The sequence below is a fragment of the Bos mutus genome, chromosome 6 (genome assembly GCF_027580195.1).
Source record: "Bos mutus isolate GX-2022 chromosome 6, NWIPB_WYAK_1.1, whole genome shotgun sequence".
NCBI lineage: Eukaryota > Metazoa > Chordata > Mammalia > Artiodactyla > Bovidae > Bos > Bos mutus.
Window position 1 is genome coordinate 81,178,205 of NC_091622.1, and position 16,952 is coordinate 81,195,156.

Sequence of the window (16,952 nt, forward strand, 5' to 3'; positions counted from 1 at the left end):
ATGCTATTAATGTGAATACATATTTAAGGCATAGGACAGCGCGCTACAAGTAACAACAGAAAGGTCTTTACACTAGAGAAGATTAAAAAAGTCACACTCAAACACTGGTAACACTGTAAATAATTTTTAGTGTATTCAGTACATGGGAAGTGCTGAATTCTGACAGACTAGGCAGTGATCACCTTTGCAGGTGGTAAAAGAAAGCTTCATGTTGTATAACTTAAACTGGGCTTGGAAAAATTACTAGCTTTAAGATGGGCTATATGGAGGGTAAAAGGTGGAATACTGAAAGTAATCCATTCAAGAGGTACAAATTTACATTAATCCTTTGGGGAATTAAAAAGAGAGAAGTCAGATCATATGGAGGGAAGAGTGGTGGGATGTAAGATCAAAAAGACAGCAGCCCCAGGCTCCAGAAAAGAGAGATGTCAGGCTGAACGGTTTGGACCATCATTTTCTGCATTAGTACAAGCACTGAATGGCACAAAGGGGAAAAAAAGGGAGAGAGAATAAGGTAATGAATAGCAAAGAGCTCAAAAAACTTCAAATGAGAGAGGAGTCTTGAACATTCTCTCTCCCCCTGCTGCCTTTAATGGAAATAATCAACAGGAATGCTGGATGATTACAGTATATTTTTTTTCTCTGTGGGAGAGGCAGATTATGTACTCAGAACCATAAAGCATTTTGCTTGCAAAATTAATTCAAATTGACTTGCATGGGAGCACTGTCACATGAATTGAAAACAGCTGAAGAATGGGTAGGGGGAAAAAAAAGTCATGATAAACAGCAATCAAACCACTTGGAAAATACCTGGTACTTGGGCCTTGGGGATCTCTGCAAAGCCCAGTTTATTTAACGTCTTCATTAATGAATGGGAAGATGAGAGTAAAAAAAAAAATCATTATAGTCACATATAGAAAATGCAGCACATATCAATGAGAACAGAGTTTTATTTTCTTTCAGAAGGAAAATGATTGTAGGTTCGGATCTGGAGCACATCATTTCACAGAGAAACCTTTAAATTGATGCCCAGAAATCTCCATATACATAGTGGGGAAAAGTAAAATATGTGAACCCAATATGAAGCAGGAAGGAATAACATTGGGAAATGACTGTTTGATACAAGTGTGTGCACAGCTGTCTCCTATCACAGGCAAGCTAACTGTAAGCTATATATAACTTTAGCAATAATCTGAAACTGTGTGTGTGTGTGTGTGTGTGTGTGTGTGTGTGTGTGTGTGTGTGTCGGTGCTCAGTCGTGTCCTACTCTTTCCGACCGCAAGGACTATAGCCACCAGGCTCCTCTGTCCATGAGGTTTCTTGGCAAGAATACTGGAGTGGTTGCCATTTCCTAGTCCAGGTTGACATTTATGTTCCCTGCTTATGATACAGAATGGTAGAAAACATCATCCAAGAGAAATGGATCAGAAGAATTAAGTGTTTGGATAGAAAGTTAGCCAAGGTGATGAGTATGGATAACACAGCTGCATACATTGTGATCTGGAGGAAAAACAGATAAGGATTGAAGTGAAAATATAAGTCGCTCAGTTGTATCCAACTCTTCCAGGCCCCAAGAACTGTAGCCTGCCTGCCAGGCTCCTCTCTCCATGGAATTCTCCAGGCAAGAATACTGGAGTTGGTTGCCATGCCCTTTTCCAGGGGATTTTCCCGACCCAGGGATCAAACCCAGGTCTCCTGCACTGCAGGCAGATTCTTTACCATTTGAGCCATCAGGGAAGCCCAGATAGGGGTTGGGATAGAGGCAAAAATAATTTTGCAGCATGATCAATCAGCTAATGGGGGAATGATTAGTTAGCCTTTGAACCACAGTTTCCCAAGGAAGTAAGACTTCAAACTGCAGTTTGAAGGCCATGAGGTCTTTATCTAGCCAACTGCAGTTAGGGTAAAAAGAAAGGATTAACAAGAGGGTATTATGGATAAAGGTCATTTTCCAGTTTATATTTGTGAGTTTTCCTATAATGTGAAAGTGTTTTGAGAGCCTGTAAAGAAGAAAATATTTGCACTGTTTTAGAGGCGCCTGGTAGGCTGCAGTCCATGGGGTCGCTAGAGTCGGACACGACTGAGCGACTTCACTTTCACTTTTCACTTTCCTGCACTGGAGAAGGAAATGGCAACCCACTCCAGTGTTCTTGCCTGGAGAATCCCAGGGACGGAGAAGCCTGGTGGGCTGCCATCTCTGGGGTCGCACAGAGTCGGACAGGACTGAAGCGACTTAGCAGCAGCAGCAGCATAGTGAGTTTACTGGAGAAGGGCATGGCAACCCACTTCAATATTCTTGCCTGGAGAATCCCATGAACATAGAACCCTGGCGGGCTGCTACAGTCCATGGGGTCTCAAAGAGTCAGACATGACTGAACAACTAACCACACACACACACACACACACACACACACACACACACACACACACATAATAACTTTAAATGTACAAACAGAACATCTACTAAACAAATAAAACAAGCATGACAATCTTACTTGCAGGAGTACACGGTGACTACTGCTGATTTATTCAATATAATTGTATATATTAAAGACGAATTACAAATTTTCTTTCATATGCCAAAGCAGAGCGGGACATTTTAAAAAAAAAAAACTTTATTCATAATTACTAAGTTTCCATGTGGGAAATCTATATGTGAAATTGTGCTTCATCTAAACTTCAGTGTATGCTTAATGACTATCTTAAATTCCTTAAATTATTTATCTTAATTACCTTACGGGTGGAGTATGCTTTTTGTTTTTCTAAAAAATAATGAATACAAAGCTATTCTGGAACAAGACTGTTCTTCATTATACTGGCATTTGCATTATATAGTATAATATCCATTCCCTTTAGAATTCTTTTCTATCACTGCCCAAATAAAGAGCTTTTCTATATCCACTAATGTGCTCTTTTTTTCCACTTCAGCATTATTATCATCTTTATTAGCCTCCCCACACTCAGTGTGGGCCTCAATGCTTGTCATTATCTTTCTTCTCCTTTGGTAGAAAGCAAAGCCAAAACAAGGTTCTGGCAAAACTCACCCTGATCATAACCAAAATATTTGAGATTCACAGTGTCCAAATACTTTTCCTCATCCTTCTCCTTCAAGTTTGGGGAGAAGAAACAATGCACAAAACCAAATTTTTTTAAATCAAAATCTGAGTGTCAGAACGGAATATCCAGTTTTTCTCTTGATTCAGGAGAATCCACATAAAATACTAACAACAGATTCACAGTCCATTTTTAAATAATCTAAACGAGTTATTTTCAACTTTAGAAGTAAATACACACGCTCTATGTCTCAAAGAAATCAGAAAACAGAACAAAGAGACATTAAAACAAGAGAAGCCATAAACCCTGATTTTGAAGTGACTCTATGAAGGACTACTGCTTGTTCTCTCTGCCCTAGGCAGAGACGATTACTCTATCTCCATTTTAGTACAAATATGACAAGTCAATATTCTGAAATCTCTCTCAAATGAATGAATTATTCCGAATGATCCTAATAACCCTTAAGATCAGCACAATAAAAGATTTCCAAAAGAAAGTTTATCCTCTTTAAATGGAAGACGACGCGAGTAAATACAGAAGTGGAAACTGCAGTAAGATTCAGAGGTGATACCCAGGAGAATGTGATGGCTTGCCCATTGTGTGTACAGGAAGTACAGAGAACTCAGTGGGGAAAAGACTTTCCACCAAAGCAAGGAGGCAGGTGTACCCTGTAATCTACTGTAAAAACAACAGATGGAAAAAGAGCAATAGTGGAATTTCTGAGACGTAAGAGCATAATCCTCTATAAACAAACACGATAACCATTCATTTTATTTTTGTAAAAATATGTTTTGGAAACACTTACTAAAATTTTCCAGGAAACAATGCTACTTACACACATGCTTAGACTATATAGATTAATCAATATTAAATGTTCCAGAAGGTGAACAAAGTAATGCTATTGTAATTAAAAGGAAGGTACATCTTCAGAGTGTATACAGAGAGAACAGTGAATAATCTGTATGAGGCTGCAGTGGTAAACTCATGTTGTAATATATTTGTTAAAACCCACAGAGTTTATAGTCCATGGGATCACAAAAAGTTGGGCATGACTGACCCCCCTGAACAATAACAACAGAATGTACAACACAGTGAACTTTAATATAAACTATAAACCATTGCCTTTAGCTAATAATAGCCTATCAACATTTGGCTGGTCAATTATAACAACATACTTAATGCAACATGCTAATAATAGTGGGGAAAGGGTGAGGGGAATATTGAGGTTGTATATAGAAATTCTCCACACATTCTGCTCATTTTTATGCAAATCTAAGTATATTAAATTTTTAAATAAGGCAAATGGCTTAAAAATAACATTTAAGACAAAATCTTATTAAAAACATTAAAAAATAGAGGGATGACAAAAGTTGATCATAAAATCAATTAATTCTCAACACCTCTTTATTATTCCTTATTCCTTGGTCCTGATCTTAATATTAGTATTACTGTTAGAATTATGTTCTAATGGGTTGAGACTGAAAAAGTTTGAGAACCTCAATATAAAATGCTAACAAAAGGTGCTATGTAGGAAAAAATATGTACTCAAATAAGCAGTGAAATCTAGAATTGAGAGTAACTATGCATGTTCTGGTGCTTCCACGGTGATTCAGCAGTAAAGAATCCACCTGCCAATACAGGAGACACAGATTTGAACCCTGAGTCGGGAAGATACCCTGGAGAAGGAAATGGCAACCCACTCTGGTATTCTTGTCTGGAAAATCCCATGGACAGAGGAGCCTGGCGGGCTACAGTCCATTGGGTCACAAATAGACATGACATAGCAATTAAACAACAGTAGCAACAAATGCAAACAAATGCATTGATATTTTACATCAATTAAGCCAGAAGTCAGCCCATGTTTTGCCTGTTTCTTTTTGTTTCTGTCTACAATTAAAGACCAGTTCCAGGAAAAAAAAAAAGTTTACAAATCCTCTGCTTATTTTATTCAAAGTGAAATGGAGTATTGAGTCCTACATTTGGGAGCTAAGGTATAAAACCTCTATAGAGTTACTTATTTCATTGAACTGTCAAATGCCAAAGAGAGAGCTGAGTGGCTGTTCCTTTTAACTACCAAAACTGCTTTCTGGTTCTGTCTTGAAAACAGGAATACAGAAGTAGCTTTTTAATCAACCATTATCTTTTCTAATTTTTTAGTGGCTGAGGAATGACATGGTCCATTTGGGTACATTATCCTATCTTATCCTACAACAACACTGCAAGATAGATGACATAATAGCCACTCATTCCTGCTTAACAGACAGGAAAGCTGAGATTCTCCCCGGTCCCCAAAATTCAGAGGGAATTACAGATACAGCTGGGATGTGGAAGACCCAGGTTTAATCCCTGGGTTAGAAGGATACCCTGGAGAAGGGAATGGCAACCCAATCCAGTATTCTTGCCTGGGAAATTCTATGGACAGAGCAGCCTGTTGGGCTATAGTCCACGTGGTTGCAACGACTTATCATGCACACGTTATACATTTTTTCAAATGTATTATGATCTATTAATACCAATTAATAATGAGAGACTTTATTTTTTGGGGGCTCCCAAATAACTGCAGATGGTGACTGCAGGCATAAAATTAAAAAACGCTTGCTTCTTGGAAGAAAAGCTATGACCAACCTAGACAGCATATTAAAAAGCAGAGACATTACTTTGCCAACAGATGTCTGTCTAGTAAAAGCTATGGTTATTCCAGTAGTCGTGTATCGGTGTGGGAGCTGAACTATAAAGAAAGCTGAGTGCCAAAGAATTGGTGCTTTTGAACTGTGGCGTTGAGAAGACTCTTGAGAGTCCCTTAGACCGCAAGGAGATCCAACCAATCCATCCTAAAGGAGATGAGTCCTGGGTATTCACTGGAAGGACTGATGCTGAAGCTGAAACTCCAACACTTTGGCCACCTGATTCGAAGAACTGACTTATTTGAAAAGACCCTGATGCTGGAAAAGATTGAGGGTAGGAGGAGAAGGGGACGACAGAGGATGAGATGGTTGGATGGCTTTACTGACTCAATGGACATGAATTTGAGTAAACTCAGGGAGTTGTTGATGGACAGGGAGGCCTGGTGTGCTGCCGTCCACGGGGTCACAAAAAGTCGGACACAACTGATTCACAACTGAACTGAATAGTATGTGACCCACTCTAGCTCATTTAAAACTTTCTTTGAGGTGAATTTTCTCTTCAGAACCAACTTCTCTTTTATATAAACTAGAAGTCTAAAAACTATCCAGAACCTACTTATGTCTCTGGAGACCTAATTGTTTGGAGGAGTTCACCTCCTGGTAGGAGTATCAGTATCCTAGAAGACCTGGGTTTAAAATGGCCTCAGTCTCTTTCCAACTGAATACCCTTGGACAAGTCACTTACACTTAATCTGCCTCATTTTTTCCATCTGCAAAAAAATACTAAATATCTCTTTTTACATTGTCATTGTTAGTATCAAATAAATTTATGTACTAAATAAAAGTATTTTTTATGGCAAGACAATGAGAAAGACATGTTATCACATGTGCCAAACACATACATATTCCTCCCAGCTGTGTCATAAACTACTTGAATGACCTTGAACAAAAACTATAACCTTTCTGCCACTTCTGTACAAGTATAGAGAGAAAAGAATAGAAAACATTTCACTTATCACATTGCTCTAACACTCTGATAACTCATTCTCAAAGTAATAATGCCACACCGAGCTCCAGGGTGTCAGGGACTTTTGTTTGTGTGTTGTTGGTTTTTTTTTTTTTCCCACTACTATCTTCACTACCATAACCCTGGTTATAGTAGAGAAGAAAAGTTAGGCTCTGACTCATTCTCACTACTATAACTATTAATAACTCTAGTATGTATACATATATAACCTACTAACCAAACTAAACAACTACTATAACTAATCAAACCAGGCACAAACTAAGCAAGGCGCACATAGTTTGATAGTTTGTGCCTAGAAGAGTTCTAGCCACAAGGTAAGGGCTTAATATATATCTGCTGAATGAATGAATGCAGCAAATTTGCATAAAAGTTAACTTTTCTATAACAAAGTACTCCTGGACATGTATAGGAAAAAAAAAAAAAAAAGGAAAGAAAAAGGGAAAGAGACTCCAAATTACTACTGTAAGGCAGAAGACACACACACACAACACGCACACAGGGTCTAGCTCATACGCTCTGGTTACAAAGTAAAGCTGAAACCAAAATTCAAAGGATGTGCCCTAAGGTGAAGTACTCAAACAAAACTAGGAAGAAACTCTCTCAGCATGTAACAATGAGAAAAATTTTAAAAATAAAGTCCCTCCTGAAACAAAATAAAATCTCAATGTTTGTGCAATATTGAAAAATGACTCCATGATAATGTCAATATTGCAGACTATCAGCTTAAATAATTGAAGAGAAGCAGGTGGAAATTGAGTCAAACAGAAGGATTTGCTTAGTCTTCCAACAGCAGCCTTTGCTCAACTTTGGGCTGAAGAGGTCATGGAAATCTGCCAGCCCTGGCTTTCTGAAGCTTCCAACTAAACAGAAAAGTTGGAAATTCAGATTTTACATGAAATCTCCCAATCTTTAAGTGCTGACAATGAATCTATACAGATAAGAGTCAAAAGCAAAGAAACATAAAAACCTGATGGACTGGTAGATCTCAGTATGAAAATAGAAATGCAACAGAAGGTCAAAGAAAGGATGTGTACTGGGTGCTAACACTGCCCAGTTCTACTTTCTGTCACACTTATTTTAATCTACATGTAGAACTACATATCAGTAATGTATGACTCATTTCATAAATTAAAAAATAATATTATCCTTCTAACAAATATTTATTTAAGTTCTATGATATGCCAGGAACTGAGCCAAGTTTTAGAAACACTGTACAATGGTAAATATGAGCTTGTCATAAGAAATCTAAAAGCTTAAAAGCCAAAGGGAAAAAAAAAAAAGAGTACAACAAGTGCACTAATGGTTTCTAAGAAGTGTATGGAATGTGTACATGACTACAGGGATGAGTAAGTGTTTATTCTAAGTTACTTGTCCAGTTCTCAGGCCTACATTTAAGGTACTATTTTAATTAGTTTAAAAATAAAAGAATAAAATATTCTTTCCTAAGGTCTGAAGTTCAGGAAAATGTTGTAGAAAAAAAAAAATCCACAATATTCTTCGTTACTTAGTAAAGTAAAGGCTTTGAGACTGGAGGAACTCTAGTCAAGACAGTCTCAGGAGAGTATTCTTTTAGGGTGTTATTGGGCTACATACAATGACAATTCTCTGAGATCAAGTGTTTGAAGTGTATCCTGCCTGACTCACCCCACTCTAGTACCTGTCAGACTACCATTTTCACCCTGATGGCAGATTGTTGCTTTGTTTAGTTTTTTCAAAGACTAATTTAAAGAGTTGAAGAGGCAGGAAAGAGCACAGGGTACCTTAAAATGCCACAAACTTGTGGTTCTACCAAGATTTAGTCCTTCTCTTGACTGTTCCCAGATCTACTCCAAGAGTTTGGTAAATTTCCAGAGTCCTGAAAAGTTGATTCTTATAATACATTTCAGTTTTTCTCATGGCTTTTATGGAAGAGAAAATTTTCAGATATCTTTACTAAAGAATTTTTGCTAACATTATGTCAATGATCTATATTTCAGTTAGAATTAGATTATCTACTCATAAATGACTCAACCTAATAACAATATATAAAAAGTACATGCAAATTTTATTGGAATTGCTTGCACTTTTATGCTCATTTTCTTTAAAGTATAATTTTAAAAGTTTCTTCAATTTGCATTCGGGTGAGTTTAACACAAAATGTAACACCTTGGTTTGACACACATTCCTTATACTTGGATAAGTGCACATTTCACTAAGTTTTTCTAATTTAATTTCTTTTTCTTCAATATTAACACCAGGCATTAGCAGTGTGGTTATACTAGCCAGTGGAAACCACTCAAAAAATTACAAGCGTTTTGAAAAAATACTCTTCAAAAAACTCTGAACAAAATTAACAATATACTAACAATTATAATAGAAACAAAACGTAAGGACGAGGTTTTTAGAATGCCTGGAAATAGCTCATTCCCGGTACGAAATATAATGTTTTTATAAAAAAGTCAATTGTGCTTTATATAGAACTCACACTTAAAACTGAGTCATTTCTCTAAAACTATCTACCTGCAACAACTACAACATCAGATTTACCCTCACAGTTACACTCTGTCCAAACTTTTCTGAATAACTACTGAATGGAAATATGAGAAATACAAAACTAAATTCAAAGAGAATATGACATATTTTCTGGGGCTTTAAAAAAATTAATTTCATCCCAATATGTCAGCCTCTTCTCAGAAAGGGCAATTCAAAATATTTATGTAATAAATCATTTTTGATATTTGAAAAAATACAGAGAACAAAATATATTTACAGATTCTCATATATGGATGTTAGCTAGACATCTTCCTGAATAGGAGGTGTACTTAAAGATGAAAGAAAGAAAATAACTCAGAGGTGGCCAGTGAGGGGAAGAAAGAAGAAAAAAAATGGCAAAAGGAAGAACATAAGAAAGATAAAAGACAGGTTAAGTGAATATATACCTTTATGTTGGCACTGGCTATATTGAATACAAAACTGAGTGTTTTTATGTTCAATTACAAATTGAATACGAATTTTTTTTCACATGGTTTACCTTCATGTTTTAATACCATAACAATCTATTTGTATTACTTTATTTATATTATACCTCTAAATGTAACTATATTATTCAACAACCAAAAAGAAATACCGACTTAATGAAAAAAGAGAAAGCACACAGAGATGAGGATGTTAACATGTGTATTATTAGGCACTAGAACAATTAATACTACTTGTCCTATTTCCAGGGCTTCCCCAGTGGCTGAGTTGTAAACAATCTACCTGCAATGCAGGAGCCTCAAGAGATTCAGGTTCAATCCCTGGGTCAGGAAGATCCCCTGGAGGAGGGCACAGCAACCCACTCCAGTAGTCTTGCCTAGAGAATCCCATGGACAGAGGAACCTGGCGGGCTATCGTCTACAGAGTCAAAAAGAGTCAGGCATGACTGAAGTGACTTAGCATGCACGTTCTATTTCCACAGAAATGTTCTAATGTGCTGTAGTCCATGGGGTCGCAAAGAGTCGTACATGACTGAACTGAACTGAACTGAATGTTCTAAATAAAGGACAAATACACATATCTGGTATATTCAACTAGTGGAAAAAGATTTTAAGTTTTGATTACTTTGGTTGTTATAACCAGATGTGTTATGATATTTGATTCTTTAATTAGATTGAAATTAACCTTCAAGGTCATATTAAATATTATTAGTACATATAATTTTTAAAATATATTCATGTATATACTATATAATTAAGTTTTAAGTATTCAAATTGTTTAAATATTAAAGTCATTAAGTAATAAAAATATTCCATCAAAGTCTAGATTGTTTTCAATATAACAGTAACACAATACAGTTAATGCTTTCTGTGTAATACAATGATTTTATGTCAGAATATTTTACTTATATTTTCATTCTCCATCGGATAATATGAATGTGTTTTTCATTAAGCAGAAGATAAGGAATACTTTTATATAATATATGTTTTAATATGGTTAGCATTATAAATATTATCAATATGTTTATATTTTAAAACGCCTTACCTAATTTTCACCCCAAAGACTTTATTTTTAATGTACACCATACAATAATTTACTAATTAAAACAATGGTGGATTATAAACATCTTCCAATGAGCATCTTTTCTGAAAGTTCTCAACAGAGAAAAATTCAAGAATTAACAGAAAACCTTTGAATGATGACTGACAATATTCTGAGAAATTTTTTAATCACAATGGAATTTAAAGGAATGTCTTATAATATTTTAATTCCCTAATGTAGTGAATGAATCATAATAAACTGTTCCAACTGATTGATTCAACACTGGTCATTGACACATCCACTTTTACTTCCTAGTCAATATACAAAGATGGAGAAGCTCTATACAGTCAGCAAAAACAAGACCAGGAGCTGACTGTGGCTCAGACCATGAACTCCTTATTGCCAAATTCAGACTGAAATTGAAGAAACTAGGGAAAACCACTAGACCATTCAGGTATGATCTAAATCAAATCCCTTATGATTATACAGTGGAAGTGAGAAGTAGATTCAAGGACCTAGATCTGATAGATAGAGTGCCTGATGAACTATGGAATGGGGTTCATGACATTGTACAGGAGACAGGGATCAAGACCATCCCCATGGAAAAGAAATGCAAAAAAGCAAAATGGCTGTCTGGGGAGACCTTACAAATAGCTGTGAAAAGAAGAGAAGCGAAAAGCAAAGGAAAAAAGGAAAGATATAAACATCTGAATGCAGAGTTCCAAAGAATAGCAAGAAGAGATAAGAAAGTCTTCTTCAGCGATCAATGCAAAGAAATAGAGGAAAACAACAGAATGGGACAGACTAGAGATCTATTCAAGAAAACCAGAGATACCAAAGGAACATTTCATGCAAAGATGAGCTCGATAAATGACAGAAATGGTATGGACCTAACAGAAGCAGAAGATATTAAGAAGAGATGGCAAGAATACACAGAAGAACGGTACAAAAAAGATCTTCATGACCCAGATAATCACAATGGTGTGATCACTGACCTAGAGCCAGACATTCTGGAATGCGAAGTCAAGTGGGCCTTAGAAAGCATCACTACGAACAAAGCCAGTGGAGGTGATGGAATTCCAGTTGAGCTATTCCAAATCCTGAAAGATGATGCTGTGAAAGTGCTGCACTCAATATGCCAGCAAATTTGGAAAACTCAGCAGTGGCCACAGGACTGGAAAAGGTCAGTTTTCATTCAAATCCCAAAGAAAGGCAATGCCAAAGAATGCTCAAACTACTGCACAATTGCACTCATCTCACACGCTAGTAAAGTAATGCTTAAAATTCTCCAAGCCAGGCTTCAGCAATATGTGAACCGTGAACTTCCTGATCTTCAAGCTGGTTTTAGAAAAGGCAAAGGAACCAGAGGTCAAATTGCCAACATCCGCTGGATCATGGAAAAAGCAAGAGAGTTTCAGAAAAACATCTATTTCTTCTTTATTGACTAGGCCAAAGCCTTTGACTGTGTGGATCACAATAAACTGTGGAAAATTCTGAAAGAGATGGGAATACCAGACCACCTGACCTGACTCTTGAGAAATTTGTATGCAGGTCAGGAAGCAACAGTTAGAACTGGATATGGAACAACAGCCTGGTTCCAAACAGGAAAAGGAGTACGTCAAGGCTGTATACTGTCACCCTGTTTATTTAACTTATATTCAGGGTACATCATGAGAAACGCTAGACTGGAAGAAACACAAGCTGGAATCAAGATTGCCGGGAGAAATATCAATAACCTCAGATATGCAGATGACACCACCCTATGGCACAAAGTGAAGAGGAACTCAAAAGCCTCTTGATGAAAGTGAACGTGGAGAGTGAAAAAGTTGGCTTAAAGCTCAACATTCAGAAAATGAAGATCAGGGCATCCGGTCCCATCACTTCATGGGAAATAGATGGGGAAAACAGTGGAAATAGTTTCAGACTTTATTTTTCTGGGCTCCAAAATCACTGCAGATGGTTACTGCAGCCATGAAATTAAAAGACACTTACTCCTTGGAAGGAAAGTTATGACCAACCTAGATAGCATATTGAAAAGCAGAGACATTACTTTGCCAACAAAGGTCTGTCTAGTCAAGGCTATGGTTTTTCCTGTGGTCATGTATGGATGTGAGAGTTGGACTGTGAAGAAGGCTGAGTGCCAAAGAATTGATGCTTTTGAACTGTGGTGTTGGAGAAGACTCTTGAGAGTCCCTTGGACTGCAAGGAGATCCAACCAGTCCATTCTGAAGGAGATCAGCCCTGGGATTTCTTTGGAAGGAATGATGCTAAAGCTGAAACTCCAGTACTTTGGCCACCTCATGCGAACAGTTGACTCATTGGAAAAGACTCTGATGCTGGGAGGGATTGGGGGCAGGAGGAGAAGGGTACGACAGAGGATGAGATGGCTGGATGGCATCACTGACTCGATGGAAATGAGTCTGAGTGAACTCCGGGAGTTGGTGATGGACAGGGAGGCCCGGCGTGCTGCGATTCATGGGGTGGCAAAGAGTCAGACACGACTGAGCGACTTATCTGATCTGATCTGATCTGAAGGGCATATTGCAGCAAATCTCTTTTCTCATTTATTTTTTTCTTTTTCAATAAATCAATTCTAAAAATGTGTTGCTTCCTTCAACCTAAAACTCTCTGAATGCTGAAAACCTTCACATTTTTTATGGGAAACATTCAGAGAGGAAAATAATACATTTGTTGTTCATTCATTAACATCTCTTCCCAATTTCCCTGCTTTCCCCAATCAGACTTAATTTGAAGTCTCCTCCTTCTTCTTCACATATACACTCCTCTATTCTTAATGACAAGAATGTACAGAGAATACAACTATACAATATTTAAGATGATGTCTATTCAAGTAGTTTAAGCTGTAGGGAAAATTTCAGAAAGACTTACCCCATTTTTTGGAAAAGCAATCCATCCCAAGTCCCCCATGACAGTCCGTGAATCCAACAAATTCACTAAAAGAGAAAGAACACAAAACTGTGTGAATTATACAAAAACACATCACTATTTTCATAAAGTTATTAAAAGCACATATTGTTTCCATAACTGCAAGTAGATTAAGCATTCATTATAATGAATACAAGAGTGACAATTTAAAGAAAGCATTATTAGGATGCAAGAGAACAAGAGATTTTGAATAAGTATTTGGAGAACAATTACAGCAAAAGTATATAAACAAGTCATTACCCTAAATGTTTTTTTTTTTTTTTTTTGGTCAAACAAGAATAAAGGAAAAGAGTTAACAAAAAAAAAAAAAGAATAAAATGAAAGGTCCACAGGAAACCCAAAAGGACCATGTCCCTTTTCTTAAAGACTGCAGGTCTTGGGATTAAGCTGCAGCCATAAAACTGCAGCTAAGTATACTCTATTTTCTTCTGGAAAGTTGTTATGAAGCAATTAACAAATAATTTACATTAAACAGCAATAAACTATTCCCAGGCTTGTAACATTTTTGTGATATTAACCAAAATCTGTAATCCAAATTGCAAATTTAATTAAGAAATAAATCTACAGACACTTTACCAAGCTTAGAAAATTGTAGCAGTTCTCAAGGTTGTTGCTATAGTTAAGTGCCTGATGCATTCCCAAAGATACTTTCTGCTTATATACAACCATAATCCAAAATGTGTTTCATACAAAACTGTTAGCTACATTTTTGAAAGGTATATCTCAATTATGGCTGAGTACCTTAAAATATTTGTGACTCCCAAGACAGAAGTCATCAATGCAAAAGGAAGGAATGTAAGAGTATGTACACGCACATGCACCCACACACACTCACAAACTCACACACTCACACACACATACATACATACATACAAAGATACTCAAGGAGTTTATATTTTATCAGGTTCATCACCTATCCCTATGAAATTAAAGTAGTTTTGATTTTTCCAGTAGTCATGTATAGATTGGACATATGGACGAGAATTGGACCATAAAGGCTTTTGAACTGTGTTGTTGGAGAATACTCTTGAGAATTCCTTGGACAGCAAGGGGATCAAATCAGTCAATCCTGAAGGAAATCAACCAGAAAATTCATTTGAAGGACTGATGCTGAAGCTCCAATACTTTGGACACCTGATGCAAAGAGCCAGCTCACTGAAAAAGACACTGATGCTGGGAAAGACTGAGGGCAGGAGGATAAGGGTACGACAGAGGATGAGATGGTTGGATGGCACCATCGACTCAATGGACATGAGTCTGAGCAAACTCCAGGAGATAGGGAAAGACAGGAAAGCCTGGTGCGTTGCAGTACATAAAGTCGCAAAGAGTCAGACTGAACAACAACAAATGGTGTTAATGTAGTCAGATGTTTTAGACCTAGATGATAGAGCATTATCTTTCAAATATATTATACCTAAAATAAAAGGATCTACCTGGCATGCTTTGCAGCTAAACCACTTTGAATGAGGATTGCACCCAAAAGAAACAACTAGGTTAACCCTGGTCAGAGCTACTGAAGCTTCCTTACACTGCATTCAAGAGTCAGTATCTTGTAATGCCTACAACTCTAAAATAAAAAAAAGGTTCATGGTGGGAGTGGGAAGGAGTCTCAAGAGGGAGGAGATATATGTATACTTGTGGCTGATTCATACTGTTGTAAAGCAGAAATCAACACAATATGATAAAACAATTAACCTCCAATTAAAATTGAAAAAATACTCAGAAAAGAAATAAATAAAAAGGCAATTTTATCTGCAAGGATAAGCCTAGGGTACTAAGGGTTTAACAACTGATAGACTGAGAAATGCGTTATAAAACTGTACAAAAGAATACAAAATAAAATTATTATGGCCAAGGAAATCTGGATCACAACAGAAATGGAAAGTTCCGATATCCTATAGAAATTATGTGCATTTATCCCTTATTGTGAGAAGGTGGCACAGAGTTGGACACGACTGAAGTGACTCAGCAGCAGCAGCAGCATGAGAAGGAAAATGGCAACCCATTCCAGTATTCTTGCCTAGAAAATCCTATGAACAGAAGAGCCTGGTGGACTAAAGTCCATGGGTCATAAAAGAATTGGAGATGACTTAACAACGAAACAACAACAACCCTTATTATCCATTGTTTTATTTCATTTTACATATGCAAGCATACATATGTTACACACAAAGGTAATCGTCTATATTATTAACACAAAATAAGAAAAAACGTAAAAATCTTAAAAAACAGATATATACTCAATACTGTAACATACAACTGTCTATTTTCATTAAGTTCTGAGCTCTTTAACAATAAAAATGCATGTCTACAGAATGTTTGTATTAACTTGAACCTATATACAATAAGGTTTTTTTCCCTAAATTATTCATATAATTTGCAGAATAATTATTTCTTAGAAAATTGACCCAACTGAAAAAACTATTGTTTTAAAACAACAAAAACCAAAACCAAACAAACCCAAAATATTTCACCACCCTCTCAACCTTGCAAACCTTCCAGTCACCCCACTAAATCCAATTTTTCAGGTAGATTTGAATTTTTTTCTTTTAACTCTACTGTTGGCTCTTCTGGTTTCTATGGGAATTAGGCTACATTAAACTTAAATGTCCTTGTCCTCATTTTAGTCTTTTCTGGGTCACTAGGGCTGTGTCTAGACATGACTAAATATCAGGGGAGTGCAGAACCTAAATTGTTCTGTTTATTCATCTTTATGAGTCATTTTATTCACCTTTGATACTGAGCAGTAGCATATCTGTTTGGACTAAAGTGGAGCAAATGAGCAAACTAAAGGTGTTCTAGCTGTGACGGCAGCTAAACTGAACTTAATTCTGTGATGACAAAGGAATGTGCATAGGAATTCTAGGATTCCTAACTAGCCTGCCATGAGAAACATAGCACTCTGTAAACTTCTTAATATGTGCATCTTGAAATAGTCATTATTATCAACACAATTCCAGATGTCTAAAATTTGGTTACTCTCATTTGAATTAACCTTAATCAAAATGATTATTTTTACTCTTTGTGGTTTAGAAAATATACATATATAAAAATAAATGAATGACCTCAAAATAATAGCTCTGCTGCTAATATCATTTATTAGGAGTTTGCAATATTGGAATGTGTTACTGAATACATGAAAATAACTACAATAGGAATGTATATTGCCTTTCTTTTGTTGGTCTTGTCAAAAGATTTTCTTCAAATAAATAGATTAGGAGGTTTATGGGAAATACATGCATGTCACTTTTCAGTGCTGCCTAAAATTGCTTTCCTCCTAGAAACAGATGATTTCATAAAATTCA

The 16,952-nt window shown here is 36.5% G+C and overlaps 1 protein-coding gene across 12 annotated transcripts in view; it reads right to left on the reverse strand.

Annotated features, from left to right (window-relative positions):
- The window catches only part of EPHA5 (EPH receptor A5), a 408,061-nt gene that overhangs the window by 359,618 nt on the left and 31,491 nt on the right, over positions 1 to 16,952 (reverse strand). For all 12 annotated transcript variants that reach the window (XR_011464517.1, XR_011464516.1, XM_070372469.1 and 9 more), the window contains exon 2: positions 13,591 to 13,655. Coding sequence is in view for 10 of the 12 variants with exons in the window: in XM_070372469.1 (XP_070228570.1) it covers positions 13,591 to 13,655 (65 nt within the window). In the remaining 2 variants the exon portion in view is untranslated. The remainder of the gene's footprint in view (positions 1 to 13,590; positions 13,656 to 16,952) is intronic.